A 13,269-nucleotide genomic window follows, 5' to 3' on the forward strand; every position below is an offset into this window, starting at 1 on the left:
CTTTCACCATTATTACTTCCCTCCAGTGGTGTGTGAGTGATTGTGTGTCTGTGGAGAAGGGGGTATCGGGGTAGGGTTGGGGATAAAACTAAATTTCCTAAAGCAGAATGCTGCCTGCCGGCAAGACATACAAGGAGAAGAAAGCCCCAAAGCTGGAAGTTCTCTGAATTTAGAATGAGGGTTCTTTTTCTGTTAGCTATAGGCCCTTAGTCCCCAATTCTGGCACTAGACACCCTCACACCCTCTTATTATCCTTAATTGACATATTACATTCAATTACTTTGGGTATTTTAACAATAGAATTGACTTGATTATCCAGTAAGCTAACAGCTATCTAGTGACAGAGGAATTTCACATCTCTGAACTTCAGTTGACCTTGGATAACTTAGCTGACCCTGCTATGAAGGTACTGCTTTAACCCAAAGGAATTTCAATCAGAAGATGAAGTGGTGAGAGAGATGCAGCAGAATCGACCCAACTGAGCAGCCAAAGAGGAAGAATGAGAGAAACACTGATTGGGAAGAGGAAAGGTGTGAGGACTGTTTATTAATACTGAGGAGGTTCCAAATCACAAGACCGCCAACAGAAATGTACATCACTGTCACAACAACACATGAAACATACTGGTTGGCTTAACAACTAGTATCCATCTTGATAGGATGCTGAAGTATCATTGCAATCCATGAGAAGTTACCGAAAAAAGTATAGCCAAGTCCAAACTGCTCCACAACACATTTGTCTGGTCTCTGACCATCGTCATTCAACATCCCTTTAACTTTATTCTGGTCTTTTCCTCAAAACTGTTTCCTAATATTTGTGCTACCAATGGTATTGTCTTAACACATAACTTGCAAAGAAAAACTCTCAAAATGTTAGTTGGTGCTTTTTTTTTTTTTATATGAATAAAAGATTTGATAATTCCCCCCCCCCCCCAAGCCAGCTCAAAAGTAGACAGTAGAAAGCATGAAGACTTCCTCGCACTTAGCCCACACCACCTGCTCAGCACAGCAGTCCTCACACGCCCTCCTGGAGGTCTCAGGTCACTCGGACTGCTTATTGCCTTTCTGAGGCTTCGCAGAGGCAATCCTGGCCTCCTCCTCTGGGATGAACACACTGATGGTGAAGTCGCTGGTCTCCGAGCCATACTTGTTCTTCACAACCAGCCCGTATTTGCCAGAGTCGGAGGTGGTCACCCCGCTGATGGTGAAGTAGGCGGTCTTGCCAGCTTCGAGCCTGAGGTTGCAGTGGTCATCCGAGTCTAGGGACTTCTCATTCTTCAACCAGGAGATCTCCGGAGTTGGGTCGCCCCACACAGTGCAAGTGAGATTAAGTGCCTGTAAAACAGGTTTTATGAGAGGGAGGAGACATATCAGATATAACGATCCAACTTCAAGAAAACTCTGGGAGTGTAGGATGACCTGATGAAGGATAAATATAAACCTCCCATATCAGGGTTTGAACATATTATGTGTGTGTGAGTTATAGTTTGAAATAAAACCTGAGTAGGTTTCTTGAGGGTTTCTGGGTTTGGAAACGCTTATTATCAAAACCACACAGAGTTTAATTCCAGTTCCCATCTCCATTTTGTTTTCATAAACACATAGATGCCTTTTGCTCTAATGTGGCATTTTGGACTCTGTCTCAGTAGAGAAATCTCCTCACTGCCATAATCACCACCTGCTCACTTTTGCATTTCAATTCCATCACAGGGCCCAGCAGCAGAATCCTAACATCTGTTTCAAATAATGGGAGTCATTTTCAAATTCCATCTTCCTCATTCTATTTCTCCCCGAAACCTTACCCAATCTGTTGCAGGTGCAAAGGTGCCCTTCCAAAATGTATTCCTAACATTTTATTATATTTCCTTCTGTGCTGAAACCCTCTTATTTTAAAAGACCAAGGTTTAGGCCTATAGTTTTATTTACCTTACGTTTTTGTTGGAAATGTTTTAAGTAATTGTAGATTCATATACAGTTGTAAAAAATAATAGAGAGATCCTGTGCACCCTTATCCAGTTTCCCCCAATAGTAACATTTTACAAAACTATAACATAATATCACAACCATCATATTGGCATTGGTACAATCCATTGATCTTATTTAGATTTCCCCAGTTTTATTTGTACTCACTTGTGTTTGTGTGTGTTTACTTCTATTCAATTCTGTAACCTGTCTAGTTTCATGTATCCACTACCTCATTCAAGACACAGAACATTCCCATCACCACAAGAATCTCTGGTGTTGCCCTTTATAGAAATTATAAATTTTAATTTTTCTATGATAAGTTTTAATTTCTCTACGATACATGCCCAGGAGTGCAATTGCTGGGTCATATGGTAAATTCATGTTTCATTTTTTAAGAAATTACCAAACTGTTTTCTTGAGTGGCTGTACAATTTTGATTTTTATTTCCACCAGCAATGTATGACTGTTTCAGTTTCTCTGCATCTTCAGCAGCATTTGTTGTTGTCCCTGTTTCATTTTAGCAATTCTGAGAGGTGTGTTATGATATTTCATTGTGTTTTTAATTTGCATTTCCATGATGGCCAACGATGTTGAATTTACTTCACCTTTTAATTTCCACTATTGCATTTTTTTCTTCCTAAAATCCAGTAATTGTAAGGAAAAGAACTAGGGCCCACAATATACAGGGAAAAAGATATCCTTCTAAATATCCATCTATATGGATTACTTGTTCTGTATTACCTCTTCTGTAAAAGTATCCTTTAAAATTGGGATTAAGAAATCTGTTTTCTTTCCATGATTAAGTAGCATTTCTTACTAAATTATTCTACAAATACATTTCAGAAAAAAAAAGAAGAGTCAAACTATTGCCATTAAACCTATCCAAGCAGACAGACGAGGTATATGATTTTGAAAACTGATTACTTGGGGGTTAAAACTTTTGCCCAAATCAAACGAAACTAAATACCTTAGGTGTCATGGAAAAACTATCATCCATACTTTCAATTTGAGTTATAGATCACAAAGTGCTTTCACATACATTCTGTCTCTTAATTCTCACTTCGACCCAGTGCGGTGAATATTTTGAACCTCATTAGATGATGAAATTGGAAAATAGAGTTTAAAAACAAAAGCAACTCTGTGACGGTTGAGCTTAAAGTCACTGTGGCCATATACTTCGCCCATGAAGAAACGAAGAAATGCAGCTATATGAAACCTACCTCTCATTAAAGCCTTTAGATATGCCTTATTTTATCACCCTAGTTCCAATCACCTATTGTATGTCTCCATTGTCACATTGAGATGGGAAAAGGTTTTATTCCACTACAAGTACCTCTACACCTATAACTGGTGTATTAAACTTGTTTTAATGAAACATAGGAATGAAGAAAATGAATCCAGATTAGAAATTATGTTCATTGCTTTTCAGAGAAATTATTATGGAGCCAAGAAATACCATGTTAAAACTAAATGTAAAGAAGTCAGTTTTCAACTGAAATAGAACCTACAGAAATTCGTGGAGTAGCACATTTCCCTTCAAAGGTGAGGTATTTAATAGGTGAGCCAGTTTCCACGAGGTGTTAGAGGTCGTTTCTTCTTCAATTACATTTGTCATATAGTTACATTTGAACACTTTCCTCTTCTCATGATTTTAGAGGGTAACTCTGGAAAGTGTTCTACATGTGCCCACATCAGACAAACTTGTATCTGATGCTTGGCCCAAAATATTAAGATGACTGTGAACCTGACTGCATTTTCAACCCTGTATGTGGCTCTTTTGAAGTCAAGCATAAGCAGCCATGCATAGATGAAGAGAGTGGGATGTCTCTTAAAAGAAGGAACAAAGGCTGAGGCAGTGGAAGCCATTCCTAGTGTGGAAGAAGCAGGGACAGGAGAGCTCTGTGCTTACCTTGCCCTCCTGGATAGTGACCACGTCAGGGAGACCGCCCAACACCCGGGCGCGATCTGCAAGCACAGAAGTTTCTGGTTAATCACTGAAATGATGCGTGTCAGCAATCACACTCACAAAACCACCCCAGGGAACTAATTTTCCAATTTAGTCTCCCTCTCCTTACAGTTATTTTATACCTGTTTTCAATATGCAAAATAAGAAAATGATCCAGTGATGCTGAATGTTAATCTTTCACACATATATTTCGTGTGCACAGGTGCCTCTATCTGTACCTAAAATATCAGCTTGAGATCACTTTGTTGGATCAAGCTCTATAATTTTCACAGCTATTTTCAGCCCTGGCCCTTCTGTAGCGCAGTGGGGCTCAGCTTGAGGAGGCAGAGCAGATCTCTATGGAAGGTCTCCTAGCTCAGCATGGCCTCTTTTATGGGCTTCCCTATGACTCAAAAACTTTGCATAATTGGAGGCTGTAGGCCAGGGAAATCAAGAGGCTCATGTAGACATGGGCTTTCTTTGAGGCTTTCCCTACAGAGTTTCTCTTCCTTGTCTCCTGGTAGTTCTAGGTAGCGCTACCCAGGGCTGCTGTCTATGGCCATGAGTACAAAGGCCCACATGTGAGGGGACAAAGTGCAGGACGGGTGCTGAAATCCAGGGCTGACTCCCCAGACAAGCCATGTGCTCAGCCTCATAGAAAGAAGCCTGTCTGTCATTCACTCAAAGCCACTCTCTCTAGCACTAACACAATGGCTGTCTCATTTTTAGGCTTACTTCATTAATGTGTCACTCTTGATCTTTATTTCTGCAATTCTCTTCTCCCCTAAGTCAGGATAAAGCTTTGACTGAGTCTTGACTGCATTCTCCTGCTGATTCCATTGCACCTTACACCACCTGTAAGCCCAACCCATCATCTGGCTCCCTGTGCCCCTTGCTGTGTGATATTAGGAGAATCATGTCACTGTGTGGAACTCAGTCTCCTGACCTGTAGAATGGGAGGAGGGTTGCATTAGACCTGTAGACATGAAGTCTAAATTCTGCTCCACAGCATCTAAGGGATTCCTCTGAGGGGCCTGGGAGGAGGTCAAGATGGGCACTGAGTCAGGGAGCCAGGTCCCCAGTCCAACACCAATAAAGGTAACGCCGTTTTCACCTATTTTCACATTGGGTCTGTGTGGAAGATTTTTGTCTGAAGTAAGTGCCCTATCACTTGTAAAGTTTTAAACATTGGAGCTAGAAGAGCTCTAACATCTCTTCCAGCTCTAAGCTGCTGTGATCCAGAGATCTGAGGAAAATGTTTATGAACTAGAGGGAAGGTAGGGCTCCTTGCCCAAAACAGAGTTCAGGAATGGGGAGTGACTGTCAATTGCTGTGGCCTGGGCTTTGCTTCTGTGTACAGGTACAGGAGGAACATACTGGGTGCCAACAAGAAACGCTCCCTGTGGCTTGGACTCTCCCTAGCATGTCTCTAATGCTGGCATCTGCCCCATTCACTGCTAGCTGCTGCCTCACAAACCCAGGGCCTGAGTACAGAGAGGGAGAGAGCAGATAGGAGGGAAGAAAGCAGTGAACAGCAAAGATGAGAAGTTCTATACTGGGTGACCTAGAGCTATGAAAAGGCAGATAGATAACTTCACTTCTCACTCCTGCTCCTGGTTCCCTTCCACTCCAGCTCAGGATGGAGTCTACCGTTTTAACCCTCAACAGTTTTCAAATTCTGCCTCCCACTCAGTGAAAGAACCTGAATTATTATGACGGATTAGTCTGACTTCTGGGATCCTATAAGACTGTCTGAATGCTTCTTGAAATATCTATGTGTGAAGCAAATGGTTGATAGATGTTAGTAGTGAGCTCACTTTTGGGTACGTAGCTATGACAGTTTGGTGTTTGTTCGTGCAGACTGTGTCCAGTGAAATGAAAAAAAGGAAGGCCTTACATCTTTTCTCCTACAGAGGTCTCAGGAAAATGCAGAGTACTTGTTGGGGGAACAGTTTCAGATTTTAAATTTACAAAGATTCTTGTTTCTTCTTTTCTTTAATGTAATATAAATGTCTCTGATATGTTAGGCCTGTTGCAAGTGACTTACAACCTATCGTGTGATTTGCAGCCTAGAGATTTCTCAAGAAGGCTGTTTGGGTGACAACTCAAGTCAAGAGCTGTGTGACATTCTTATAGTGTAACCTGAGACCTCCTTTTCATAGACAGTCTTACTCAAGAGAATAAATGAAAACATATGTAGAACACCTAAGATTTAAACAGAAAAAAAAGAAAAGAAAAAAGACCCACTTTCACTCTCCTCCATCTGTAGTCATAATAGAAAAATAAAAGTTGTATTTTGAAACTATGCCAGGAATAAACGGGAAGGGGGTTTACTTACTTTTCTCGGCAATGGCAGCTTGTCTGTGGTTGAGATAAACGAACAAACATACAAACAAAGGAGAATTTGGTTTTAGTGTTACTTCAAAGTAGCCAACCTTGACTGCATTTCATTACCTAAGAGACATTTTGCTGCTCAACGAAGCAGTGGGAAGAGCTGCTTTTACTGCACTTGTCGAAATGAAAGACCCTCTCTGTCACTCAGATGGGGGAACAGCACACAAAATGTTCCAGAGACATTAGTGCATGCAGATGGCACTGGCTAGGAAAAAGGGACTTACTTTAATCTCTGAAATTCGGCAAAGGCTTCGTCATATGCTTTAAGGGGAAAAAAAGAGAAGTTAGAATTTTCTCATCTGGAACTGATGACACGCAGGGACCAATTCTATAAAATTCACAATGTGAGGTCAATGTGATCAGCGCAGATACAACTAAGCTGATTTTCAATAAGACTACATCTATGCGTTCATTCTACAACTTGATGGACTTAACGAGCAAATACTTTTTAGGTAGAAAATGTGAACTAGTGGATTTTAGAAGCTTTCAATTCCATGAGAGACCTTCAAACCCTCAAACGGAAAGGCAAAGATTAGCTCCACCAAACATAAAATGGGAAAAGAGGTCTGTTTCGAATAAAAGTTGGTCGTTTAATAAACATCCTGAGCATCAAAAAGGCTTTTCTTTTATTAAATGATCCCACATGCCATGGCCTCCGAGCTAGACAGTTGAATGTTTCTATGTTATGGGGTCTGGCCCATCTGTTTGTGTTAAAGATTTAGCACAGGGAGTTACTGCATTCACAGCGTGTGCCATGCTTGCCTGAAGCAATGCCTCTATGCCAGGCAGGAGATGAGATAAAAGACAGTGAGACAAGGAATTGAGAGCTCTACAGTTCTAAAATATTTTTTTCTGAGTCTGCAGAGTAAGCCACAAAAGGCAGCTTCATTTTGAAATCTCTCTCACCCCGTCTTTAAACTTCTCTGTCGTCTGGGAATCATAATATTTCACATCTAGAAAACATTTATATACGACTAGTCTGCCCCCCCCCCCTTTTACAGGTGGAAAAAATGAGCATAAAAGTCAGGCTTAAAATCTCTGGAGAAAGACTAGTTAGGGTAAACCAAGCTAAGAGCTCGGTACTCTTCTTTTTGCCCATGTCACTGAGAAAGAGGCACAGGAGAGCCAATGTGCATTTGGTGGCAGTGTCAACACGAGTAAAATAATCCACAGCTTTGGTTTAAGGGGGATTTGAGAGCAGGGTAGTTAAATAAGCTCTGATGGGCCAGAGAGTAAAAGTAAATTTTTAAAAAGTTTTAAATTTATCTACCCATGTCTTGTTTGCCTTTTTCTATCGTGTTTCAAAGTATCAGACAGACTGCGGAAGAAATCCCTTATCACTGTAGTATGTGACTCAGGCACAGGCACAGTGTGGCCTGGAATGTCTGAGTCCTGGAGGCAGCTGCTTCCATTCCCTGAAGAGACACTTCACCAAGCATTTTCCATCATCATAGGCAGGAGAGTGGGGGTGGGTGTGGGTGTGGGGGGTAGTGAGGATAAGAAACTCAGCACAAAACAACTCAATGCAGGGTCAAAAGCCTGCTCTCTAAATTATGAACCTGCTTTCTCAGGATTAAAACACTGAGCGTTACGGCATATTTAGAAAGCATTTTAATATATGAAAAAGTGGAAGAGAAAGTCAGTCCCCAGTCTCCTTTAGTAACTTCACACAGGCTTTTACTTTTCCATGAAATAATAAATAAGATGAAGAGTATAGTACCAGGAGAGGGAGAAACGGCAACATGTTTTTAAATTTTTATTAATGATTGTGTATGTTTTAACTTTTTAAATTTTAACTAATAGTTGTGCATCGCCTGTCATCTATGTTAGGTGGAAGCCTTTTGTCCAGATCTCTCATGACTTTCTTCTCCTCTTCCCAGTCTCTCCAGAACCCCCCATCCTCTCAGCAGATGACCAAGAAATCTGAAGCCACAGGATCCAACTTTTCTAACTACCTTCTGTTCTCCTCAATATTTATCTTTGCTTATTCACTTACTCCCCTCTGGTTTCTGAAGAAAAGGTATTGCTGCTCCTTTCCAAAGTCAACACTGTCACCGGTGCCCTGGATCTCCAACCTTGCATTCTTCAGAACTCTGATACATCAATTATTCCCCCTCACTCACATCTTCAATCCTTCCGACTCAGCTGATTGCTTAGACTCCATGAACATGTTCAAATTTCAGTCATCATAAAACTATTCTTTTTCACTGTTTGTTCTTGCTCAAGTGATTGTTAGTCAATCTGCCCTTCTTTGTCAGCATCTTGAAAGAGTAGTGTTTATTTTTCACTGATTCCCCACCCACTGAATTCTTGCTTCTACCACTGTGGTTGAATTTAAACTGCTTTATTAAAATCTCCAGTCACCTTTCAATAGGCGAACCTCTTTTCACACTCCATTCTTTTTAAAAAGCCCACCCCTCCAAAGTTCAAATCTGCAGAATATGCATTTACCTTCTCCTGAAAGATCCACTGTCTTCTGGTGTCCCGTTTTGCCATCAAAGAGCTCCATTACATATTTTCCTTTATCATTCGGAGTGGGCTCATTGATTTGCAGCCAGATCTGCTCCCCGGTGACCCCACTCTTAACTCTGTCTGTGTACTTAATGGCAGTCTCACTGTTCAAATCAAAGAAAACGTCATTGTTGTTTGTTTTCCTCTAGAGCTGACCTTTACTTTGTCTCTTATTGAGGTCTTAACATAAAGTTTTGCAGGCTTTCATATAATATGGGATCCACATATGTTCTACTGCTTCAGAGAAATGATGGACGCTGAATCACCAAACTTGGATTCCAAGGCCCAGGGTGGGGGATGGGGGTGGGGGGTCTGACAGTCTCACATTTAACTCCCAATAGTAGTCTGGGGCCCAGGCAGATTGCAACACCAATACTTCTCAGTGATATTAATTATCTTTGTTTGTGCTTGGGCTTATTTGTGGGACTGAGGGAATCTTTGAAGTGAAATGGCCAAGGTACCTATTATATTACTGCATATTTCATGCAGATGGTCTATGGATAAGATAGTCAAAAACAGAATTAAGGAGGTTCATCTGTGGCTGACATCCATTGACATATGTGGTTACAAAGCTATTTAAAACATTCGTAAACATGCATTTGGTAGTAAGGCCAAGAGTAATGAAAAGCTGAGTTGCTGCCAAAATGAATGAGGCACATTCTCTGCCCCTGAATATGAGTTTCTTGGTATTGTATAGTAGTTCATGAGCAGAGCCATCCATTCTGTTCTTTTCTTTACAAGAGAATACAAGCAAATAGAACAGTTTCATTTGTGATCTGATGGTTTAGTAATGCCACTTTTTAGATGAAATAAGAGAAAGATAGAGGTGGATATATTCTCAACGATGTTAAAAGTCACTTTACGAAGAATTTGTTAACATGTAAGGAAATAAGGAAAATGGGCACTAGGCAAAATTACTTTATTTTACTAACAATTATGCATAAAGAAAAGATGGAGCTATTACCCCAAAATGTTCACACTATGACAAGAAAAACTATGGATAACATCCTATTTTAATCTCTTTCTAACTTGTAGTATGATATTATAAATATATTTTCTAAAACAAGCATGTATTACGTTTGTAGCTATAATAAGCAAAATGAACTTTTTAAAAAAACAGAAAAACAAAGACCTCTGCCAAAGAAAGTTTCTGTTTTCAAATAAATATTCAGCATTTTTCTTATACAGTACATTCTTTAAAAGATATTAAAATTAAAATGCCATAAAATGTAAGATAAAGGAACCCATCTGTACCCATAGACCTCAGCCTGAGCAATATATATGTCTTAGAGAGCTAGAAAGACAGATAGTTCTCTGCTTTACTATGATAAATGTTTGAGTTCTTTAATCTTTGGCTCACATGCATAATAGTACCTTAAATTTGTAAAGCACTTCATGGTTTACAAAGTACAACTAATTTCATTCTTTCATTGGGTTCATTAGTATTATAGGATAGAGTAGGTATTATTGTGTGAAACTCAGAAAAATTAAATGACTTGCTTAAGATACAAGGGAAGATAGGAGCAAAGTCAAAAGTAAACTTATTTCAAGTTTTTTTCCATTGTGCCACATACCTACATAAAGACAGTGAAGACAATCCTTGACTCCTGAATTGTTCATGGGCATGTGGATACACAAAACACTCATTTAGATGACTAGACCGAATAATGTAAAAAGTTTATGTCTTGCTAGTCTATGTTTGCAAGTTTGTTCAAAACTCAATGCTATAAATTTTTTTGTACAAGTAATCCTTTTAGAGATGATGTAAAGCCTTTTGATTGATGATTTAATTAATTTATCTGCTCAGTCTCCAGACTGATATATTAGAATGTCTTAGGTGTCACACAGGAATTTCCTGGAATTTTATCTATTTTGACTTAGAATTACTTTCCTAAAATATATTCTGAAAGGAATGAAAGCCCAAGAATTCTACATTGGAATTTCACTTCTCATTTTTTTTAGAACTCAGGAAATCAATAGTAATAAAATAATAAAACAGTGTTCTACGTCACAAGAAAGTCATTTTAAGGAAAACACAAATGTTTGTTTTGTGGTGGGTCCCAGTTCTGATTAAATGTTAATCTAGATGTTTAATGCTACTTGAACACAGGGGTAGTGCCATAGCTGGGAGACTCTGGAGCCAGGCCACCTGGGCTCAGCCCTCTACCCACGACGTAGCTGTGGGACCTCAGGTAAGTCACCTCTCCTAGTCTGAACCTCCTCTTCACTGAAGTGAGAAGTACCCACCACAAAGAGTTGTGCATGTTAAATAAATGTATACCTCTCAATGTCTTGGAGCAGTGCCAGGTGTATTGTAAAGATCCACTGAAGGGAAGATATAAACAAACTCGTTGTCTGCCTACTCCTGGGGATGCCACAGTGGCCAACTGCTCAGTGGGGCTCGCTCACAAGGATTTTAAGAATGAATGTCTGCTGCATCTTAAATGTGGACTGAAAGTGGTTGTGCCCCATTAGATTTCTGTGCCAGGCGGCTATTTTCTTTCAGCTCAGGAAATTTCAAGGAAGCACAAAGGTTAAGGATAACATCGAGTATAAATGGAGAACTCGTTTGACTTAGAAACCTGTTTTGCCTCTTGGAATCCCAGAGGTGAACTTGAATGGAATCCCTCCAGAACTACATGAAGGAAGCATGGGATTAGAACAGATCTTCAGGCTCAATCCTGTTCAAATACATTTTCCCAAAGTCATCTTGAGATCTCCCAGCCTTCCAAGGGTGGACAAGGAACATGCTATGGCCAACTGTGCTAACTGCTATACACAACAACAATAACTAACCCAGACACGTCTCTGTATTAGGTTTCTTTGGTGAATGGTCACTAATTCACATAATGGGAAATTTGTGCCTCCTGGTGTATGCTGCTTTAATTTTGTTCCAGACCACAGCATGGGTTAGCTGTGTGTAGAAAGACAGGATCGGAATCTGGTTCTGGATGCCTCACAAAGCAGAGAGAGACCAAGCATGGCCATCTTGAGGTAGAGGTCACATAACAGAGATTTCTACAAATTATGGTCCTGCCCTGATCAGAGACAGATGCTGTTAGCCGTCACTGACCTCGTCATGCATGTGTTGAGGGAAAGTGCTAACCTCACACTAAGGGAATGTCCTGGGTGTTTCTGTCCTATGCTCATCAGTGTCAGACCTGAAAAGTCAGAAGACTCCTTACCTGAGAGTATGGAGGGATGCTGTTATTTTTCCCACCTTTTTTCACTCCACTGGAGAAAGAATTTCTACACAACAATTAAGTTCCCATTTACTTACTTGTGGGACCAGTTAACTTTTAGATCGTCCAGGTAGTAGGTAACAAAAGAGTATAGCCGGATGCCCTCAGCTGTGCTCTGGATCTTCAGGTCTGTAGCAGACAAAGCTGAAAGAAGAAGACAGCATATTTCATACACCTGTAAGCCCGTCCAGAATAACGAAGCACTGTTGTTGGTGAGAACATTTTAACTTACCTATTTTTTTACATACTTCACTCATCAGTTCTTTAAAGGCTGTGGATAGATTCATAGACAAAGCTTCAGTATAAAAATGCTCAGTGTAGGGTCAAATCTCAAACTGTTAGTGAGATATCAAAAATATCTGTCTAACAAATAAAAACTCAAAGACACAGACAACAGTATGGTGGTTACCTGAGGGAAAGAGGGGGAGGTAGAAAAGGGTAAATTAGGGGGCCAAATATACAGAAGGAGATTTGGTAATGGAAGGAGATTTGACTTTGGGTGGTGATCACACAATGCAAAATACAGATGATATATTATAGAATTGTACACTTGAAACCTATATAATTTTACTAATCAATGTCACCCAATAAATTTAAAATAAATAAATAAATATCTGTCTGGTGAAAGATATTGGTCACAAGGTGCTCTTGGAGGGAATAACTCAATTTTAATCAAGTTTTAAAAGATCCCTGATTTTGTTTTGATACTTTTCCCTCTAACTCTTTATAACTGTCACCATATTTACATTCTAGAGGAAGAGCCACAGTGAGATTCCCAGGAAGGTTTTTGGCTTTAAGAATCTCTTCTTTTTAAGTCCCAGGAAGTCTTAGTTCACATTAGAGGATGTATTCTTATCGGTGTCATCAATTCATAATGAATTAAACCATCTATCAACCTGACATTTCTCAGCCTAATAATGCTTTTTGCCAATAAACACATTTAGTCCTGCCTCTACCGAGAGTTAGAAAGGTAAAATCAGACTTCTGCTGTTTGTTAGCAATCCTGTTAACGGTCTTGTTCAGGAACAAAATGGGAAGTTTAGGGGTCATATACAGGTCTTCGTTATCATGATACATTTGTTCTTGGTAGTCTCTGAATAATGAAAATGGCTCTCTTGCTCTGCTAATAACTGAGAGGCTTAGAGTTTCACATATAAATCTTTCTGGCCACCTTTTAAGAGTAGATTCTTAAAAACTACTTTTCACAGTAGTT

At 39.8% G+C, this 13,269-nt stretch overlaps 1 protein-coding gene across 2 annotated transcripts in view; it reads right to left on the reverse strand.

The window, feature by feature from the left end:
• Positions 1–515: 515 nt before the first annotated feature.
• Positions 516–13,269, reverse strand: part of MYOM1 (myomesin 1) — a 126,561-nt gene continuing 113,807 nt past the window's right edge. For both annotated transcript variants that reach the window (XM_019755764.2, XM_019755765.2), the window contains 7 exons: positions 12,289–12,327; positions 12,095–12,200; positions 8,755–8,918; positions 6,528–6,564; positions 6,248–6,270; positions 3,874–3,929; positions 516–1,334 (listed from right to left, as the gene is read on the reverse strand). In XM_019755764.2, coding sequence (XP_019611323.2) covers positions 1,041–1,334; positions 3,874–3,929; positions 6,248–6,270; positions 6,528–6,564; positions 8,755–8,918; positions 12,095–12,200; positions 12,289–12,327 — 719 coding nt within the window. In that variant the 3' untranslated portion in view covers positions 516–1,040. The remainder of the gene's footprint in view (positions 1,335–3,873; positions 3,930–6,247; positions 6,271–6,527; positions 6,565–8,754; positions 8,919–12,094; positions 12,201–12,288; positions 12,328–13,269) is intronic.

This window comes from Rhinolophus sinicus, linkage group LG09, assembly GCF_036562045.2.
Source record: "Rhinolophus sinicus isolate RSC01 linkage group LG09, ASM3656204v1, whole genome shotgun sequence".
In the NCBI taxonomy this organism is placed as follows: domain Eukaryota; kingdom Metazoa; phylum Chordata; class Mammalia; order Chiroptera; family Rhinolophidae; genus Rhinolophus; species Rhinolophus sinicus.